Here is a 21532-nt window from a genome sequence, read left to right on the forward strand (position 1 = left end):
CTAGGATGTACTCTAGATTGAAGAAAGAAAGAACAGGTTTGAGATTATTTGTTTTATTTTTGTTTATTTGTTATTTTTCTTTCTTTGCAAAAATTGACGGTGACAATAAATATACATTCACAGTAATAAAAAAAAGTTCAGATTCCAACGAAACATTCAAGTGTAATTAGTGTAAAATCTATAACAAAATGTAAACTTTTTTCTTCAAGATTGCAATTCCTGAGCCAAGAGTCTCTTGTCTCTCCCATCCGGAATAAGGCGTGACGTCAACAAAACACATTTTACGCATTGATGTCCCACAGGATTTTAAACCACGTCACACATTAGGCTCTTGATTTACAGAACAAGCAACATTCTCAAACGCCTCACGGGGGCAAAAGTTCTGCACTTTCAGTGCACTGGAGCGTCCAGTTTCCATGGAAACAGCACTGTGCACTGAGCGCACATGCCCCCCCCTCCCCCTCCTCGGCGTCTCCACATGTCCAGCCAGCGATCTAGGGGCGCGTGGCGAGCGGAAGCCCCAGCCAGGCTTCTGCTCTGTCCAAAGCTTGGTCTCCAGTTTGAACTCTATTGTCTGTTTAACTGATGACGCACCTCTCTTTGTCTTTGGCCTGCCCCCCGCCTATGGCCTTCTCCTTAATGTAGATCAGGTCACTGTGCACGCTGGGGCGTCGCGCGAACGGCGCCACGATCCCGTATGCTTCCCCCACGTCCTTCAACTTCTTGCTCTTCAGGGACTTCCTGCGCAGCATGTCGCAGTACTGCACGGACACCTTGCGGTGCAGGTCGGGGCTCATCTCGTGAGGGAGCTTGGCCAAGGTGAACAGAGTCTGGAACATCTTATCCACGTTCTCGTTGCGCTTGGCGGAGATCTCGAAGTAGGCGCACTTCTCGTCGCCGCCCACCAGCTGCTCGATCTCCTCGGGCTGCACCTCCCGGTAGAAGTCGCGATCGCCCTTGTTGCCGCAGATGACCAGTGGCACATCCACCTTCTCTTTGGTCTTGTTCTTCAGGCACGACTTGGTCTCAAAGATCTGCTGCTTCAGCCGCTGCACCTCCTGGAAGGAGTCCCGGTTGTCCAGGCTGAAGACGAGGATGAACACGTCACCTGCAGAGAAGAGGGATGCTTTAGGTTAGTTGTCTTATTTGTACCTGTGTATATAATAATAGTAATAATAATAATAATAATACAAATAATAATAAACTTTATTTATATAGCACCTTTCATAATAAAATGCACCTCAAAGTGCTTCACATAAAAAACGATTTCAAAGGAAGAAAATTATGTTTAAAAATAGGAAGCTTTAAAACAATAGTAAAATATGAACTTGTGTGCAATAAAGTTAATATATAGCTATATGCATATAAAATATGCCGTGATGCAATAAAATCTATGGATCATTCTGCAGCGAAGTTTTAACTGTAACAGTTTGCATTATCATTCATTCATTGCATTCTAATTCTGCCCACCGATGTAGCCAATGCGCAAAAGGAAAGCAGTGGACGTGGATAAGTACCTGTCAGTATGGACAGTCTCCTCATGGCGGGGAACGGGTGGTTCCCTGATGTATCCAATATGTCTAGCTGGTAAACCTCTCCCTTGATGCTGTACAATTTCCTGTGAAAGTCCTCGATGGTCGGGGTGTACTGCTCCTCGAACCGCCCGTTCAGGAATCGGGACACGATAGCCGTTTTCCCGACTTTGGTGGATCCCAAAATCACCATCCGGTAGCAGTTCTTTGCCGGGATATCAAACTCGCTCTCCAAGGGCGTCATCTTCTTAATCATGGCTGTATAGCGCTGCGATGGAGCTCGGTTTCCCCGGTGCTGCGTGCTTAAAAGCCCGGTGTTGTGTGCGTAAAAGGCGGCTTTGGCTCGAGCAGCAGTTTGAGGTATGTGCGTAAAAGCGGCTGAGCTCCAATGCTTCTCTGTCTTACGCCCGGACCAGAGCCCGTATTTATAAAGGTGGCGCCGGGCAGACCCCTCCCTCCTGGCCGGGCAGACCCCTCCTTCTGGCCGCGTCACGACTGAGGACCAAAGCCCCTCTGGTGCGTCAGGCTGTCAGTGACCATGGAGAGGTCTGGACTGGCTCAGCTATTACAGTTAAAGGAACACTCCGCCCATTTTCAACCAGCTTTGTATCATTAGAACATCAGTAGTATATCAGAAAACTGTAAACGGTTTTGAAGTCTGTCATTTAATTTGACAGTTATTGAGTGTTAAAGTGTGGACCAGTGACATCACTGGTCCACACTAACTCAAATTAAGAACTCATTAACTCAAATCAACTCTCAATAACTGTCAAACTATTCATCATTCATCTAGTTTGACAGTTATTGAGAGTTGATTTGAGTTAATGAGTTATACTGATATACTACTGATGTTCTAATGATACAAAGCTGGTTGAAAATGGGCGGAGTGTTCCTTTAATAATGAATGTATGTTTTATTTTCCCCCGGCATTTATCCCAGTCTGGGAGTTGGACACTGTTTAAGATCATGCATCAGAAAATCTCATGAGTCACCTTGATATTTTCTTAGAATTTCAATCCCCGAGCCTTGAGGATTCTAGACCAAAATGTTCATAAAAAACCTTATTATAAAGTGGCTCCCAAAGTGTGCTTGTTATTGTCAGTTTGAAATTGAAGAGTCCATTTGCAAAAAAGAAAAGAAAAGATCTTAAAGTGTGATATTCCCCATGAGTATACAAAAAAGTGATTCATGTGAAAATGATGAGGTGAAACTGTTTTGATTATGATTTATAATAAAAATATACAAAATAAATATAATACAAATACATAAATATGTAATAAAGGATGATCAGAAATGCAAACTGAGATATTTGTTTTTGAAAATGAACTCATATGTACGCAAGCTGTCATATATGCTGCATACTATATACCTCAATGCCCTATTAGGCTGCAATAAGGATTTATCCAAAGTGTTATATTAAAGGCTATAAGACCAAGTCACAGTCATCCATTCATTCATGCATTCACTCATTCCGTCAGTCGTTCACCCATTCACTCCTGCAGCTTCAGCTCTATTCACATCACCAGGCAAAATAAACTGCAGCAGGTTTCATTGCAAGAAGTGAGAGGCTGCGGATCAGTGATGCAGTTGGCAACATGACCAAAAGGGGGCAGTCATGGCACAATCCGAATCAGAGACAAAAACACTGGGAAAAACACTCATTGGAGTGGGGAAAGAAGAATTCTGGAGCAGCTCGGACCATTAGATACCTTTTATTGAGGTGCAGAGTAGAGGACTAATGTTTCAACGCCACATGCGTCTTCATCAGAGTCATACACAAAGAGTAGCCTACTCTGTGTATTTACTATTTGTATGTAACTTTTTATATTATAGACTTCCCTTCTCTGTATGAGGCTGCCCAGTGTGAAATGCTGTTCTGCTCATTATTGGTGGAAAACAGTCATTGGCTGATTGAATTCAATTCACTGGCCCTGTTACTCACCTGTTGGTAGTCCTTTAAAATGCCATCCCAGCCTTTGTCTGTGATGACTCTGATGAAGACGCATGTGGCGTTGAAACGTTAGTGGCCAAACACACCATAATACGCCAAAGCCATGCAGAACTGAGGCTTGAGGCAGGCTCAAACTGATCTGACGCTTAACCGGTCACACCAGGAGCAGTCTCTTTTCCTCCCACGCCTCACAAATTGCATTGACTGTCTGCCTGGCAGCTCAGGATCAACGTGCAGTGCGCTTGGAAAATAGAACAGAAGCTGAATCTATCGGTTCGGCATGGCGTTGGCATGGTGCAGCGTGGCTTCAGCATGGCGGCGTACGTCCGGTGTGAACGGACTCGCCTGTTAACAAGGATGCTGAATTGAAACTGCGTGGCTTTGGCATGGGATTGGCGTATATGGTGTGAACGTGCACTTAGTCCTCTACTTTGCACCTCAATAAAAGGTAGGCTATCTAAAGGGTCCGAGCTGTTCCAGAATTCTTCTTTCTCCTTTGATGCTGCGTCTTTCCTCTGTGGTGCACCGGACCTGCCTGCATTAGCTGAAATGCGGTGGGACTCTCTCTCTACTCGTGTGCGTGTGTGTGTGTGTGTCTGTAATTGGAGGGCCCTTTCATGCTGAGGGCCCCTGGGCATGCTCCCAGGTTGCCCATATGGTAGTTCTAGGCTTAGTCTCGCTGCCCAGCCTCCTCTCCCTTCCGTCCGAGGAGTCTGGCGCCGCAGGTCTCCATAACTGGGATAAACCCTCCCCTGCTCTACTCTGCTCTCCCATTGGAGGCGTCGGTTTCAGACGCTGCCGGATTTCCGCTCCCTGCTTAAGAAGCTCTGTCATTGGCTCCCACCATGTCAATCAGAGTGGCTTCCACTCCCTCCTCCCTGTGTGTTGCTGTAAATAGTCCCCTGCCGCCTCAGGGAAAACAACAACGCTAACTAGCTAGCAAGCTAACGACAGAAACCTACACGCTAGCTCGTTGCTACACGCTGAAAACGGCAAGTTGGATTGTTTGAAACTATTTTCCAAGGGCACTGCCGCTAAGCACCGCCCATCGCAATCCCACTATGGAGACCTGCAGCGCCAGACTCCACGGACGGAAGGGAGAGGAGGCTGGCCAGCGAGACTATTCTAGGCTTGACCCCACCTATTGTAAAGTGGCAGGGGGTCCTGACCAAACGTCACTCTTTGACTTGTTGGGAGTGCAAATGTGTTGGAAAGAAGAGCAAGTTACAGGAACTGGAATCCGATTTGTTTGGACTGCCTGCATGGTGCCTGTACTTATCCCTTAGAGAAATTCAGGAGAAAATGAGCTACTTCCGAGTCATGTGACTTTTGTTTACAAGCTCTGGTTCACATCCAGTTTCTTTTAATACACCCACTGATCCATACTCCAGACTGACAGACTATTCTGGTCTGTCCAGTGTGGGAACAGCTGAGGGAAAGTTGATGCTGACCACTTCAGGAAATGCCCACCCATTCAATCTAATGGAAGCTGCTCATTGGCAGCCCAAGGTCATGTGAGATGCCTGCTTGTGTTCCAAAGCGAGTCCAGGCCCAGAGTTATAGTGGCCAGAGCCATAGAGAGAGAGGGAGCTCAAGAAAACGCCTCTTGGTGGATTCTGGAGAAACACTGGCCCATAAAGTAAAACTTGATAACTCAAAGAATCATTTTGGACTTTGAGTGACACCCAGGAAAATTGTCCCAGAGTTTTACAGGTGCTTTCCCCAAGTGGATGGGAAAAACGGTTTCTGGGCTGCATGGTGTCACGTGACTTACAATACAGAGCTTGGCCACCGTGTTCAATTTGCGTCATGGCCCAGAGCTGTTCCTGGCAGCTTTGTCTGTAGGAGTATCAGGTTAACCCCACCCCTTTTCTGTCATTTGATTTTTTTACGCTACAGGCATAGCCTGTGACGCCACGTTGAAAGCTGGCCAGGTATAGTTCACTAGCTAACATGAACTTAAGAATATGCTTTTGCCCTTTATGCAAACCACTCACTGAGTCATGACTAGAAACAGATAGAAATGAAATAGAAAGTCATGACTCGCAACATTTGGTAAAAGTGCACTGAAAATGATGCAAATTGCCCAAAAACATATTTCACAAGGGCAAAAAAAGCCCTTGTTAAAAAAAATTTTTTTTCCTACCCTGATACATACATTGTTCAGCAGACTAATATCAGTTTGAACAAAGGAGGATCTGAATCTATTAGTGCTTGCTCTGAGGAGACTAAACCTGCGCCCTGATGGAAGCAGTTGGAACTCAGCATATAAAGGATGCTGAGGATCCAGAACAGACCGTGTCCTAGAGATGACCCTCACTTCATACAGGTCCTGATCAGGTCATTAAGTGTAACACAAGTGATCTTCGCTATTCGCAGTCATTTACACTATTTTAATCTTAAAGATCTTTTTGGGGTAGGCTATATGATGCTTTATTGACAGATGTAGAGTGAGAGAGAGACACAGAGGGTGTGGGAGAGAAAGAGAGAGAGAGAGTAGAACGTGCAGCAAACGATCACATAGGCTGGATTTGAACCTGGATCACTGCAGAAAAGACTGAGCCTTACATGGTACACTCAACTCACTGAGCCACTGGGGAGCCTCTGCTAGCTGTCATTTTAAATGTATTACTTCATTCAACAGCCAATCAGAAAGAAATCCCCAAACAAACTGCTAGAGGTCTGAACTAGGAGTGGAGCCAAATCCAAATCTAAACCCGGGTACAAATAGTCACATCGTCTATTTACACCCGGGTGCAAATAGCAACTACCTTATTTAAACCATTGTCATCATTTGCCATTCAATCATCTGCACATCAACTACATCCTTGAAACATCTCCGTCTGGTCCTCAGACTTTGATGCGTGTGCCACTTGCCAAGGCTTGAAGTGTAACCAGCAGTCCCTCCATTTAGCACAGGGTCCTTGGAGCTGGAATAGTCTTGGCAGTGGACATGGATCAGAAGAATCAGCAGCAAGATGAGAAACTGATGATGAGATCCAAACTGGAGCCACACACACCACTCCCTGACTGAGGAAACCTGTTTGGTGGACTCATACAGATCAATCAGCATCCAGATCTCCTGGATCCCAGCCGATTTAGTACCTTGAAAGATCTTGTCCAGGTGACATATCAAAGACAGCAGGATACTTTCCTGAAGATTTTGAGGCTCTTAAGTCCGAAAATCCTAATTGTGAAGCGCAACTTTCTTTTTCAAATCACACATTCGTATAGAGGGTTTTCACCAGAGCGCAACCCCACAGCACTTCCTTTTTCTCAGCATGCAGCAAACTGCAGAAATATTCACTTGACATGTTACTTTTGTTTTCGCTGCTCAGCTGTATAGACGGTTTTCACGGAATGGTCAGTCCTGCACTTGAATGTTTTTTTTTTTTTTTATGTCCATAGCAAACACTGCAACAGGAAGTGAGCGGGGGTTCAATTTAGAATGTTTTTGTTGTCAAGTTAAAACCGTCTATACGAGGGATCAGCCAAGCAGCATTTTGGTAAACAAACCGCGTCACTGGGTGGCAACAGCAATGAAACCCTATGGAGCCTGAGTTTGAGCGTCATGCTCTAGCCGGCTGACCGTGTTTACAATTTAAAAACTGCAACAGTTCACACAGCTTTAACACGACATGCATATATTATACATCAAACTCTTGAGCTAATTCTGCTCTCACTCAGAATGTCAAAATATAAGCGATGTGATGTATACTTGAAACATCTCATCGCGTGAGATTCCTAGTAGTAAGTAAAAACTGTCTAATCTTACCCCCTACTGTTTTCTTTTACCCACTTATTTGACTTCAGGCTCAGGGCGGCATGGAGTTGATTCATATACAAGTTTGGATTTATTTATTTTCGTTTTCATCATATTTTAACTTCTTTATTGGTATGCATGTTTTACTTGATAGTGTCCGGAGGTAACTTCTTCAATCTGCTGTCTGCCTGACGTTCACACAGAGAGAAACATGCTTGGATCAGGTCGAGTTGTACTTGTGTGTCATCAAAATATCTAGCTACAGACATTGCGGGGTAAAGTCTGCTAGTTTGTGTAAGCAAAAGTTTACTCATTCACTGGTTTAATTTGTCACCGGCTCGCTCAGTCATGTCTATCATCTCTGTCAGTGATTCATTCTGCTAAATAAACTCTCTTCCTTCCTCCTTGCATCCCTGGAACTTTGCAGACTGTCATTTCAGTTCTACAAACAAACTCTGGAGATACAAATATCTCACTAGTTGAGTTAAACATCAGAAACAACTTTAGAAAGATCCCCATCGGCACTCTTCAGGGTTGTAACCGCGGTAACCCTGGTGCCCTGGCTAAATTCCCACACAGGGACTTAATTTAATTACTTAATTGGGTCTTTCAGTCTTCAACTCTCCACATTGATAATTGATGTGTGGTGAGCGTTCTGGCGCAAACTGGCTGCCTGCCATGCATAACCCAGGTGGGTGCCACACATCAGTGGTGGATGAGTTGAGTCACTAGAGCAGACATAATAAGTCAACTAGCAGATACTTAGTTTTGACTCCTATACAACATACTGTGTGTGTGTAGCAAGGTTTTAATCAGGCGATTTACAAGTCCTACAATGGATTGGTTCTATCAGTAGCTACCTCTATGAAAGAGATGTGTTTTCACTTGACTATTTCAACAGTTTGGCTGAGAGGAAGTGTGGTCAATCATTGATGCAGTCTGTCATTACTGAAGGTACAACCTGCATCGGTGCTTCATTGACTCACAATGAAAACAATGTTGGAGAGGATTTGCAGATTTTGACACACTGGGGAACGGATGTTGATGAACGCACCCCCACCCAGCAGGAAATGTTTCAGTGCAAATGAGGTTACACATCAACCAAGCAAATGATAAACATGTTGTCCACTTGTCTCCCACCACTGATGTAGTTCTTCTCTTGGGTCAGTCAGTAATTGTGGGAGTCAGCTTTCAGACATTCATATTCTCCTTGCTGGGCTCCATTTTTTGACAAAACTGTGTTTCTGTAAATGTAAACAGTGTGTGATCTCTTCCATTACATACAAGTTCCAGATCTGTTGGAACCATATCCCCGTGTAGGGGCTTCTGGGTTTAGCCACCGAATAGTCGTGCATTTGATGGCAGCAGCCATCAATATCTGAAAAAGGTAGTGGTCACCCAACAAGACCTCTTGGTGTCACTCCTAGTAGTGCTACCATGGGGTCCCTGGGTATTTCCACTTCAAATAATTCAGTGTTGTAAACACCTCATCCCAATAGGGCTCGAGCTTTGGACAAGACCAAGAAGGTATGGACATACAGTAATTAGCTGATGGTTCCCCACAGCTTCTCCAGAATGCACCTGTCGTAGTTGCATTAATTTTTTGTATTAAATATGGTGTTCTAGACCCCCTTTGTGAAACAATGATATATTCCTGTAGAAGCCATAAATATGTACGATATCGTCTTTATTTGAAGAAAAAAACATACACATCTGGTAGCCTCTTTTATTTTTGTTTAGATTTATTTTGTTATTGTTGTTTAATTTCCATGTTTGTCTTTGTTTTTTTCCTTTTATTTTTGATTTTCATCTTTGTCTCACACTGTCCATGTATGAACACAAAACTGAAAAAAAAACTGAAAAAGCGGACAATAAGTTTCCACCTAAACTCTCGATGTTTGAACTAGGGACCATATGGGCCTCTGGTCAGATTTCATTCCACGTCTCTATGGAGATTGGTTCCTGTAAGTGTAGTTAATTTTACCATTTTGTTTAAATGCAATGGGAGTTAGTCTGTTCCATTGTTAAAAACGACCTGTACATGCTAGATATGGGTTTGTCCACTGAGTTATTCATTTGGAGACTGCTTTGCATGCATGTCTGCCTTTAGCGTGTGTGTGTGCATGTGTGTTCAATGCGTTCATCCGGAGGCTGGATTCCTCAAAATAAACACAGTCACCAATGCTTTGAACCCACACTCAAGTCTTTTATTATTTATTATTTATTACACAGCAAAAAAGTTCTCCCATCAACATATACTGTAAAAGACCAGGCAGTGTGTACTGTGTGTATGTGTATGCGCATGCATGCGCGTGTGTGTGCGCGCGCGCAGGGATGCAAACTCATGGATAGTGAAAAAGGTGACAGGTACCAGGGCAGACACAGAACCACGCAGAATTGTCATATTTTGGGATGAAAAAGGTGACTGTCACCTAAAGGTGACTAGTTTGCATCCCTGTGTGTGTGTGTGTGTGTGTGTGTTACTGTACAGTGTGGAATGGTTAACTTTGCATAGGTACAGAGTAATATGATCACTGACTTCTCTAAAATCAGATTACATTTCAAAAGGACAGTGTTGCAGCGGTCTCTTGTTCTTTCCCTGTGTTGTCTTGAAAGACTCTAAACACTGTGAAGCTTAAACTACCACTATTTATTGCTCATTAGTGCCACACGGATGGCGGCGTTGGATTCGGGGTGAAAAAATACATAATAGTCCTTTATAGGCATCACGATCTGACCTTCCGTTTCCCAGAAAATATTAACTTTTCTCTGATTGGATAGTTTGAGGTCACCACCAATTTTGATACATACATACATATATATATTATATATATATATGTATATATATATATATATATATACAGTATATATATTACAACAGGGTATCTCGAAAACAGGTAATATCTGTAAATCCACTGGATTATTATTTGACATCTTCCTAAACTGATGGCTAAAATGAATCTACACAGACTGAGCTATCATTTTTCAGATATCAAGTGACAAGTGATCATGTTTAGCATTACCTTTCACCAAGTGTCTGCTTGTCTGTCTGTCTGTCTGCCAGCCTGTCTGTCTACCTGCCTGTCTACCTACCTGTCTGTCTGCCAGCCTGTCTGTCTGCCTGTCTGTCTACCTGCCAGCCTGTCTGTCTATATGTCTGTCTACCTGCCTGTCTGTCTGACAGAATGTGAATCCTCAGCCAAAGCGGGAGCTGTAGACGGCGGTGGTTCAGTGGGCGGTGGCTCAGGTGTGTTTGCAGCGCTGGCTCCTCTCCTGATAGATGTGTTCGGTGAATGGTCTGCAAACACAACAAAACAAACACATCACGGGACAATCAATCACAGGCTGGAAGCCGTACCACCCCGTGCCAGGACCCAGTGTGTGTGTGTGTGTGTGTGTGTAGAGAGCCAAAGTCACGCCCCCTTCCGGGTTAGGCATACAGTACAAAGCAAAGGATTTCATCCGCCATTCATTTTTCCATAGACATTTTGTAGAATGCTTATAAAAAATAGTTGTACTTGGTCAAGCGATTCAGCTATATTTGGAATCAAGAGAGACCATAGAACATTTCCAAAACAAATAATAATAATAATAATAAAAAATTACATTTTTCTTTTTTGTCCTTTAAAAAAAAAAGTTTTGGAAAATGGAAAATAAAATGGCGGATGAAATCCCTTGGTTCGTATGCCTAACCTGGAAGTGGGCATGACTTTGGCTCTATATCTACATCTTCACCACCGCTGCACACATGGATGTACAGTACACACACAGCGTTCCGTATCACTGAGCACACGCACACGCACACGCACACACACACACAGAGCGTTCTGCACCACTGTGCCCCGGTGTGAGTTGTCCACCTCCTGCTCAGAGAGTAACAGTGACAGAGGACAGTAGCTACAGTGAGGAGGACAGACAGAGGACAGGAGCTCTGCTACAGTGTTCATTTTTTTTCCAATAGTTTATTTTCAAACTTTATAGAACAATAATAATACACAAACAAGACAAATAAACAGGCTCAGACCAGGGGTGTAGGCCTGGTCCCCTTTAGTGAAGCCGTTGCATGTTAGATCGCCGCTCTGGCGGCTGTATCCAGCACAAGGCCCGCCTCCCCATGTTAGTGGATGGGGAAATGGACAACCGAAATAATCACAGTACACGTCAGATAATTATTTTCCAAAGGTGGTTTGTATCATTTTAGATAATCATTATCATGCTAATGCCTGTGCAAGTGGTCATTTTTCTGATCAGTTTGTCTTTAAGTAGTTATTTGACATAAAAAGGGATAAAAAGGGATGATTGACAGCTGTGGCAGCCAGTCTCAAGCCGTCATTGGCTGGACAGGCTCTTCATATTATAGAGCTAGCGTTAGTTTGACATAGACAGGACACAGTGCTGCTTTCATCATGTTATCTACCAGACATATCGATGGACCGCAATAAAAAGGACATTGTTTTGAGAAAGGTGCGGGAGGAAGTAACGTTGGTTGGGGACTGAAGTAAGTTCTGAAAATATGTGTTTTATTAGTTACTTCAGCTACGTTATCGGTACACAATGGTTTTTAACATGCAGGCTAGCATTAGCGTTAGCTGCTTGCGCTAGTCAGCTGTTTTTCATTATTTATCGGCTTAATATTACTATAACTTAACAACCGATAACGATAGCTGGAATAACACAATAATAGACATTATTTTCAGAACTGACCAGGTTGTCCAACTGACAGGAACTGTGTTTTATAACGTTAACTCCCGTCCCAGGTATAAGATGAATCCTAGTACACAACCACCAGCCATTAACGGGTTAGCATCACAGAGGTTTTATTTTTTGTAGGCTATTAAAACAACAAACGTTTTTATATGCATATCTCGGGGAAATGCTTTGACTGTGGGGATGTTTGTTCTTCACAAGCTCCTCTCTTAGTAACGATATACCATTGGCATAAATAAGAATAAAAATAAGCTCAGTGGGATATACAGAGTCAGAGAATAGACCAGGCAGCCTGGCTCACGCACTGGGCTAACGTTAGGTTTGGCTGCCCTACCCACACTGTACCGGGGGGGGTACAACAACGTAGCCTCACGGTTAGATTTGTTAAACTAACATTTGCTCCAAAAGGAATTAAATCATAAAGTTAATCAAAATGCCACGGAAACATTAGGCTCATCAACACAGAGCTGCAAACATCAGTTCATCTGAGAATTTCCCCCAGTGAGAGGCTGACAGCAGCCCTGGCTCCTCTTCGGGGCTGAGAGGCTCCTCTTCCGGGCTGCTCTCAGAGCACGGGCTGAGAGCAGCCCGGAGGTCTGACTTGTCTGGCTGATACAACTCAATCTCCGACAACGAAAATCAGATTTTCGTACATGCGTCATTTTGATAAACTGATCTCATAGTGGGAATCTTCCTGGTTACTTTTGGCGAGACAAAAAATATTACAACTTAACTTTAGAACTTTAGTATTTTGTTGTACGCAGACGATATTGTTTTGATTGCTGAGAAAGAGGTTAATTTACAAAGAATGTTGAATATTATGAGCACATGGTGCAGTAAATGGAGACTTGCCATCAACAGTGAAAAAACTCAGACTATACATTTTAGGAAAAAATGTGTACAGCAGAGTGATTACCGTATGTATTTCAGTTTGGTTCAATGCCTTTAATGTACACTTCCTCGTATAAATATCTTGGTTTTGTTTTTAATGAAAACATGAGCTTTTCAGAAGGAAGAAAAGTACTGGCAGAGTCTGCAGGAAGAGCGTTAGGCTCTGTGATGAGTAAAATTAAACCATGTCCTGACCTTGGCTTCTCAACATTTTCTAAACTTTATGATTCAATGGTTGGTTCTATTTTATTTGATGTTGCAGGAGTGTGGGGTTTTGAGGATGCGTCTGACTGTAATACTATCCAGAGTCGAGCTATGAGATGCTTTCTTGGAGTGCATAAATATACTGTGAAGGTGGCTGTTGAAGGGGATATGGGATGGGAGTCATGTCTTGTTAAGCAGAGAGGTGAAATGGCTCGTTTGTGGAACCGCCTTGTCCAGTTGCCAGAGGATAGGGTGATCAAAAAGATCTTTAATTGGGACAGAGCACACAGTTATCCTTGGTCAAGAGAGGTATCGGCAATATTTTCATTTTGTGATTTACATATGATTTTTATGAATAATCTACAGTGTAATGTAAGTATAGTCAAACAACAACTGTTTCAGATTCAAAAGGAACAATGGATGGAGGAGATTTGGAAGAAACCAAAGCTCAGAAATTATGTCCAAATTAAAGAAGATTATTTTACTGAACCATATATAATGTCAAATCTAAAAAGAGGACAGAGGTCCCTATGTGCTCAGTTAAGAACCGGTACCCTACCACTGGCAATTGAGGTAGGTAGATACAGTATACATGTGTTCCTGAAGAGTTGCGTTTGTGTGTTTTTTGTGAGCTTGGTGTTGTGGAGGATGAATTTCATTTTGTGTTTCATTGTCCCATATACAATGATTTGAGAAATCCTTTATTTGAGAAAATCCAGTTGAAGAATCCCGATTTGTTTTGGCTGTCAGAAGGTCATATGTTGAGTTGGCTTTTTGATAAGGAAATTTTTGTTTTAGCCAGATTTATAGAAAATGCCTGGCGACTAAGACAGGGAACATTGTACCCAGTATAATTGTTTGTTTGTTTTTTGGAAAGTGAATGTCTCAATGAAATGCCCTTTCTTTTCCTTTCTTTTCTTGATTCTGTATAAAGGTATATTATGATTTGTTGTGTAGCCATCTTGGCGATTGTAATTATGATATAGTGTCTTGTAAGCCCATATGGGCTGGGCACCCAGGTGCATGACACTTAACTCATTGAGTGCCAGCCACTTTTGGAGAACGGACGCTCGCAGTGCCAGAGTTTCAGAGCGTTTTCAGTGATTTCTCGAGGCCCACAGAATATTGTGTGATATTACTATGTAAACACCGAACACGCACAAAGAACGAGGAGACTCTTCTATCATCAGCAAAAAAAAGTTTATTGATATCATTTTCCGTTCTTTAGTTATCAGCCGGAGAAGATAGGTGGATTTCAGCAAAAACACACGTTTAAATTTAGAAGCTGAGATATTCAGCCTTTTGTGAAATGAAGCATTTCAAGCACATCACTGACTCTGGAGCTAATATTTTCTGATGTAATGACACCTCAAAAATAATTTCCTTCAATAAAACAGTGAAAACAAAGGAATTTTGTTTGGCCAAATAATATTTTTTAGCTGCAACCAGCAGCGCTGGCCCCTGCGTGCGCAGACCCTACACCTTCTTGCTGGTCTTGATTTACTGCTGGTGGGCATCAGATATTCTAGCTTGTTTGCCTGTCTCTGTGCATCGAGCCTGCTGTCTGGGTCTGTGTTTACTGTCAATGGTTGTATGCTGCCCTGCGTGCCCCACCCCCCTCCTCCTCCTCCGTGGGAGTGCACTGAAAAGTGCGCTGCACCCCGCTTTTTCACAGCGTGTCGCCGGCTCCCAGCTGAGAATAATGTAACTTTTCAGAAAGACGCTGGTGTCGGCAACTAAATCATATGGAGGGGCTATCGCAGCGGACACGGAGGGGCTCAATTGTGGCAGCAGATTGACTGCTGTTCACAGGCACAGCTAACGTTATGCTTCATGCATATCGATGCATACCGATGCCGTTTCCGTTTCCATAACGACTTCTTCTCTGTTTTTTACTCAACTTTCTCTAATCTGGAGAGCACTGTCGCCACCTAATGGGTCGGTAAAATAGGTTATACACATTCAACATGCCCCAAAATTTTACAGGAGATGGATCTGGCTTTGATCCACGTCCCACCGTCAAAAAACGCAATTGACGACTTTAGTCGTCATTGGCACTCTACGTCAGTATTTGAATTGACGACTATACTCGTCCGTGGCACTCAATGAGTTAACACCTTGATTGCCAGCGACGAGTGTACTCGTCAAACACAATCCAGCTGTTAACTGCCAGCGACGAGTGTACTCGTCAAAAAAATCGATTTTTTTTTTTTGACGGTAGGTTGTGCATCTAAGCCTTTTACATCTCTTATATAGGTATTGGACGTGTACAACGTGTACAACCCATTCCACCGACCCACTAAGTGGCGACAAGGAAGGAGGAAGGCAAGCAAAAAGCAGTGTGACTGAAGCCATTCTCATGAAGGTGGATTGGCGAAGGCGCTTTTATTTTCGCGCTGATTGCTGGCGATACGGGATTGCAAATTTACATAATACATTACAGGTGGAACACACTTTGAAACACGCAGCATAAATATGACCAGAATCGCAAAAGCTTCTCTCAACCAAAACTCCAAGAAGCAAGCGAGTCCATGCCGACTTCCTCAAACAGCAGCCGTGCAGATCGACAGGCACAGGACAGCAGCAAAAGCACTGAGACTGTGACGGCCGCTGCAGGCAAGAAGAGGGAGGAGTTGAAGCATTGAGTTGAAGCAACTCTGCCTCTCGCTCTCTCCCTCTCTCTCTCTCTCTCTCGCTCTCTCTCTCTCCCTCCCTCCCTCTCTCTCTCTCTCTCTCTCTCTCTCTCCCTCTCCCCCTCTCACTAGGATTAAACCTAGTGCGTCTCCCTCCCGAGAGGGAGGGAGAGAGAGAGAGAGGGAGGGAGAGCGAGAGGGAGGGAGAGAGAGAGAGAGAGAGAGAGAGAGGGAGGGAGAGCGAGGGGGAGAGAGAGAGAGAGAGAGAGAGAGAGAGAGCGAGAGGGGGAGGGAGAGAGAGAGAGAGAGAGAGAGAGCCAAAAATGAATGGTTAAAGTGACAGTTCTATCGAATTTCACAAAAAGCTGTTTATCTCTGAATATTCTTTCTGACGCTAAAACCATGCTGTATTCAACTGCTAATGCTTACATAACTACTAACTCTACAAACTAACTCTTTTAGACAGAGAAAGTACACATTCTATTAGTACTTTTGAGATATTGTATGTTCACAAACTCCAAGCAGAAAATAATTCTCGGCTCCTGTAAAATGAGCCACAATCCTCAAAAAACGGCTTGGCAGAAGCTACCTACAGCAAGAAAAAAATGGCTGGCAGTCAATGTGTTAAATGAAAATATCAATCCAAAAAAAAAAAAAAAAAAAACTTAAAGTGCCATATTTACAGAGCTAGACTGTATATAAATACACAACACACTGTGCGCAAATCTAGGAACAGCAGCTCTACATAAGAAAGTTCAGAGGGGCGGGGACCTCACAGCGGTTCTAAGTCAACGGACCTACTGAGCAGAATCTGGTTCACTGATCTGGCAGGATTTCGGCTTCATTCGACCCTGCTGGGCGGAGATAGCCACGCTGTGTCCATATTTATTTATGTCGATGGCTCAGACACATGAAAGAAAATAAAAGAAAACACATCATCAACGTTCAACATTACAACATGTTGCTACCAGCCGCATAAGGTGCTTTTTTGGGGGCACGGTGGCTCAGTGGTAGAGCTGTCGCCTCACAGTCAGAAGGTCCTGAGTTCGATTCTCGCCTGGGACACTGTGGGCGCTGTGGTTGTGTTCCCCCCCATATCTTCAGTGCCTACTGCCCAGGTGGGGTATCTCGTCGTAAGGGCCCTTCTCTCTGTGTGGAGTTTGCATGTTCTGCCCGTGCTCCCCCAGGGGGTTCCTCCGTATATAACCCCCCCACTAAAAACATGCAGAAGATCAGATCGTCATCGTCATCCGACCAGTGACGACAACATCCGAAGTTGGTCCCCGGGCGCTGTACGAGAAAGCGACCACTGCTCCTGGCCTGCCCCCCGGAGGAAAGGACATGCCTGGATGGGCTAAATGCAGAGGACACTTTTCACCGGCCACCGTCAGCATGAGTGTGTTGTGGCCGCATGCATGTATTGTGGTGTTCGTGTGACAATAAAAGACGGGGCTTGTCCCGTTACGATTTTTTTTTATCTGTAATAGATACTGTGCATGGGGTCCCATGCAAGGGGTCCAGGAGAAACCAGACAGGAGAGCATCAGACGCTATTCCTTCTTAACCTCATCAAAGTAGGCCAAAAAAGGGGCCCAAATAGTCGAGAACCTTTTAAGCGAGTTGGCTCTCAGGGACCTGAGTCTCTCCATCTGTATAACAGAGATCATGTCCATCAACCACACCTGAAAAGAGGGGGAAGAGGAGGACTTCCAATCCTTCAGAATGAGTTTTTTGGCAACAGTTGTCCCGAGTGTCAGAGATTGTTGCACAGCTGTAGGGAAGTTCAGAGAGGACTCCGAGCAGCCGAAGATGCAAGTTCTGCCTCCGGTTGTAGGGTTATTTTGTAGGCCTTAGAGTACCAGTCAAATATTTTGGTCCAGAACCTCGTCAGTGAAGGGCAGAACCGGAAGGTATGAGATAGCGTGCCCTCTGACACCTGTCGCACAGTGGTGAGACAGAAGGGTAGATCCTGTGCAATTCATGCTTGGAGTAGTGAAGACGGTGAGCGACTTTAAATTGGATCAGCTGGTGTCTGCTATTAACTGAGCAAAGTTGTACTATAGACAGACTCCTTTCCCATATAATGTCAGATAAATCAATACCAAGTTCCCCCTGCCATGCTTCTCTAATCCTCTCAGTAGAGGCTGTGTTGCAGTTGTCAAACAGACATACAAATCTAGAGATAAGGTGCTTGGAGTGGGGAGGGCTCAGCAACACAGAGAAAAAAGCATGTTCATTTGGGAGTGCTTCAAAGGCGAACATAATTTCTGATTTGCAGGAATCTGAGCCAGTTCGTGCCGGGCAATTCAAATATCCTCTTCAGTAAATCAAAGGATGCAAAATACAGTGTTCATTTTGACAGCAAATTTTGTTTGTTATAGTTTCAGTCTTAGTCTTTTGACTAAAATGCCATTTAGTTTTAGTCATATTTTAGTAATCTGAAATGCTTTAGTTTTAGTCTAGTTTTAGTTGACTCAATATCATTGAGTCAACTAAATCTAAAAACACTACAGCTGACGGGCAGCTAGCACGTACGTTCTGTGCCTGCGTGAGACTTGATTGATGAAACATTAAATAGAAAGTAGCGTTTGCCTACCATTTCACTCACTTAAACGACTTCATAATACTGCTACTTCTAATTGAGAATATGTCTGATACAAAGTTTCAAATGACACTGGCGTATGTCAGCCCTTGTCTGGTCAACATGTTGAATCGACCGGAAAAGGCCAACTGTGGGCTTGGTGTGTCTGGGGATTTAGTCGATGAAATGAACACTGCTGTGCTAAGTAGTGACAGAGGACAGGGGCTCTGTGAAACACCTGCAAACGTCTTCAGCTCATTCATTCATAACAAAGCCTGGGAAGGGGACATTGGGTGTCAAAGTTCTCCATTCAGGGGCGTGCTGGTGGTCATGTGTCATGTACTGTACATGGGATGTTGTGAGTTTGAATCCCACTCTCTCTCCCAGTCTTTCTTTGTGTGTGTTTATGTATGATAAATGTAGGTCAGTCATGGTGCAGCATAAACAAGCAGCATCCGTCTTGCTGCTCTTCTTCTAGACACACGTTTGGCTCCTTATCACGAAGTCCACAGAGTTGTGACAAAGTGTGATGTGTTAAAGTCTAAATGAACCGGAACGGAATGCAATAGCGCAATGCAATAGTCAGAGACTGAAAACAAATCTTGTCTGAGAGGACAGGGTTGAGAGGCGGACCATGTCGGGTGTCGATGATTTGATTTGACAATTCTGGGGACTGGCTTTGGCATTGGCCAATCCTGGCGTGTTCCACCCCCAAATCAAGTGGGATTCAGCGTGTTGTTGTGCTACGCGAGTGGGATCCGCAGAGTACCAGGCAGCCAGCTGCTTCTGTGCGGAACGAATGGACAATCCGATGCATGGGTGCTGCCCGCCCACCTGGAATCTCCGAGGGGCGACCCCTGACAACCAGGCTCTCAGGGGCGTGCCCAGTAGCGGAGCGTACGCCGGGGCAGAGGGCGCCACGGGCCCACTCGTCAGGGGGGCCCATCAAAAAAAAAAAAAAAAAAAAATTTTTTTTTTTTGCAGGCCAGGCCACCTGGCTGGCAACCTGTGTTTTTATTTTTCTTCTTCAGAACAAGCTTGTCTGTAAAGTGGCTTCACTGTAGTCTTTCTTGGACATAATATTACTTGGCTCAATGAGTGACAAATTGTGTTTTCGGATATAGGGGCTATCAGCTATTTTACAGTTGTGACTTAAAATTACTTTATTTAATAAAGTCAGTGGTGTGAGTCTGAGAGGAATTCAATCAATAGACAATAACATTGGTGTGTTTAAAATGAGATATTCCACTAAATATGGCTAAAACCGATTCAAACATGCAAAAAAGGCACATTTTTCTTCGCGGCCTGGCAGGCCCGGTTCTACGGGGGTGCAAAAGCATGCATTGCACCCTTATTTGTCTGCATGCTCAGTTGAAAAGTAAAAAAAAAAAAAAAAAATTTTTTTTTTATAAATGCTACAGCTGCACACTTACTGTTTAAACTTGAATTATAGTTGTTGTTTTTCTTTGTTCTTTGATGTGATTTTATGGCTTTTTGGCACCTATATGTAACCTTTTAAGGTTGAGATAATTGTATTATCATTATATGGTCCAAATATTTCAGTACAGCACTTGAAACACTTGAAATATTCTTGCTTGGGTGGTATCATTCTACTTGAAATGATGGTCAAATGCATTATTTTTAGTAAAATAACATGTCAAATTTTTTGGGCGGGCCCGGCCTTTGGCCGGGCATCTGCACCCCTTCCTATCTAGGATGCACCCCTAGTCATCTTGTTCTGGAACCGGCCCTGCGGCCTGGCCTGGCCTTCAACAAAAAAAAAAAAAAAAAAAAAAAAAAAAAAAAAAAAAAAAAATTTTGATGGGGCCCCCCTAAGAGCTTCGCCCCCTCTGGGCTGATAGGGTCGCTCCGCCCCTGGGCGCGCCATTATCGCTATTGCGGTAAATACAATATTCCTGGAATGCGAGTTTTATCGAGCCAGTTACATTTCTTTGCATTCTTAGAAATTACCGTTTTCTTTATTGTGTATATCAACATACAATTGACCAAGTTAGTAGTTAGTTTATGGGATAGGGATTCTGCCAGATTTTCTCCCTCATTTGGAGGAGAAAATTATCCTGAAATGAAGATTTGATTGACAGCTGCCATGTCGTGATATGATTGGTTGAAATGGGGTAGAAATTTGATAGTACTAGGTGACGTCAGCAAACTGTAGATTACTGTTATGAATGAATTTTTTTGGCATACATTATTAAATAGGTGCACTGCATACCCAGGTATTTGAACTAAAATAAAATAAAAGTCATTTTTGGGTTCAGCTTGACTTTAAGAGACAATTTTGGACTCCATATGAACTTTGATTGGTCTGCTAGTTAAGTGATTCTAATATCAACGACTCCCATTTGCATACATTAAAGCCATTTGATCAGATTTTGTCTCTCGGACCCAAATCTGAAAATATTTTATCGTCAGATTTAGAATTTCTGTATTGTAAACAGAGAAACTATGATCAAAACTGTAATTCTCCTACATGCTCTCCAACGGTCAACTGAAGTTGAATTATTCATCAATTTGCTGGGGACCCCCTGGTGGGCCCCGGACTCCACGTTGAGATTGCTCATTATAATCCAGGATACTGGATACTGCAGTGACTCTATCAGAGCTAACAGTAAAAGACAGCATAACAACCATCGCAAACAAGCACTAATACATCAAACGCATGCACGCACGCACGCACGCGCACGCACGCACACACACACACACACACACACACACACACACACACACACACACACACACACACACAGTCCTAGTTATGTCACTTTTGGGGTATTTGCATAAACTTCCATTCATTCCCTGGAGACTTACCCTAACCATAACCACTACTTGCCTAAACCTAAACTAACCTAAACTCAACACACAGACACAAACACGCATGCACGCACGCACAAACACACGCACTTACACAAAATGCACACACACACACACACATGCAAACGCACACACACACACACACACACACACACACACACACACACACACACACACACACACACACACACACACACAAAATGGGCTTGATGAGTAGGTGCACTCCAGGCAGCTGCTTCCTCAAGCTTTGTCTCATTGAGTGGCTTAGGTGTTTGTGTGTATGTGTGTGTGTTTGTGTGTGTTGTGTGTCTGTGTTTGTTGTGTGTGTGTTTCTGCCTATCTAAAAGTAGGTCAGTCATAACAGTTTTTTCAGGTCTCATCTCGTCATGGTTACGGAGGAGGGTGTGAGGGGAGGGAGAGAGCCTTCGATTCAACCATC

At 43.6% G+C, this 21532-nt stretch overlaps 2 protein-coding genes across 3 annotated transcripts in view; both read right to left on the reverse strand.

The window, feature by feature from the left end:
- Window positions 1-578: 578 nt before the first annotated feature.
- On the reverse strand, window positions 579-1788 carry rasd1 (RAS, dexamethasone-induced 1; the record flags this gene model as incomplete). Its single annotated transcript, XM_083634965.1, has 2 exons — window positions 579-1108; window positions 1518-1788. The coding sequence occupies 2 exons, from the start codon at window positions 1786-1788 to the stop codon at window positions 579-581; spliced, it is 801 nt and encodes a 266-aa protein (XP_083491091.1).
- Window positions 1789-9520: 7732 nt separating this feature from the next.
- The window catches only part of pemt (phosphatidylethanolamine N-methyltransferase), an 85939-nt gene continuing 73927 nt past the window's right edge, over window positions 9521-21532 (reverse strand). For both annotated transcript variants that reach the window (XM_083634534.1, XM_083634533.1), the window contains one exon: window positions 9521-10544. In XM_083634534.1, the coding sequence (XP_083490660.1) occupies window positions 10490-10544 (55 nt within the window). In that variant the 3' untranslated portion in view covers window positions 9521-10489. The remainder of the gene's footprint in view (window positions 10545-21532) is intronic.

Source organism: Poromitra crassiceps (assembly GCF_964638095.1).
Source record: "Poromitra crassiceps genome assembly, chromosome: 4".
Taxonomy (NCBI): domain Eukaryota; kingdom Metazoa; phylum Chordata; class Actinopteri; order Beryciformes; family Melamphaidae; genus Poromitra; species Poromitra crassiceps.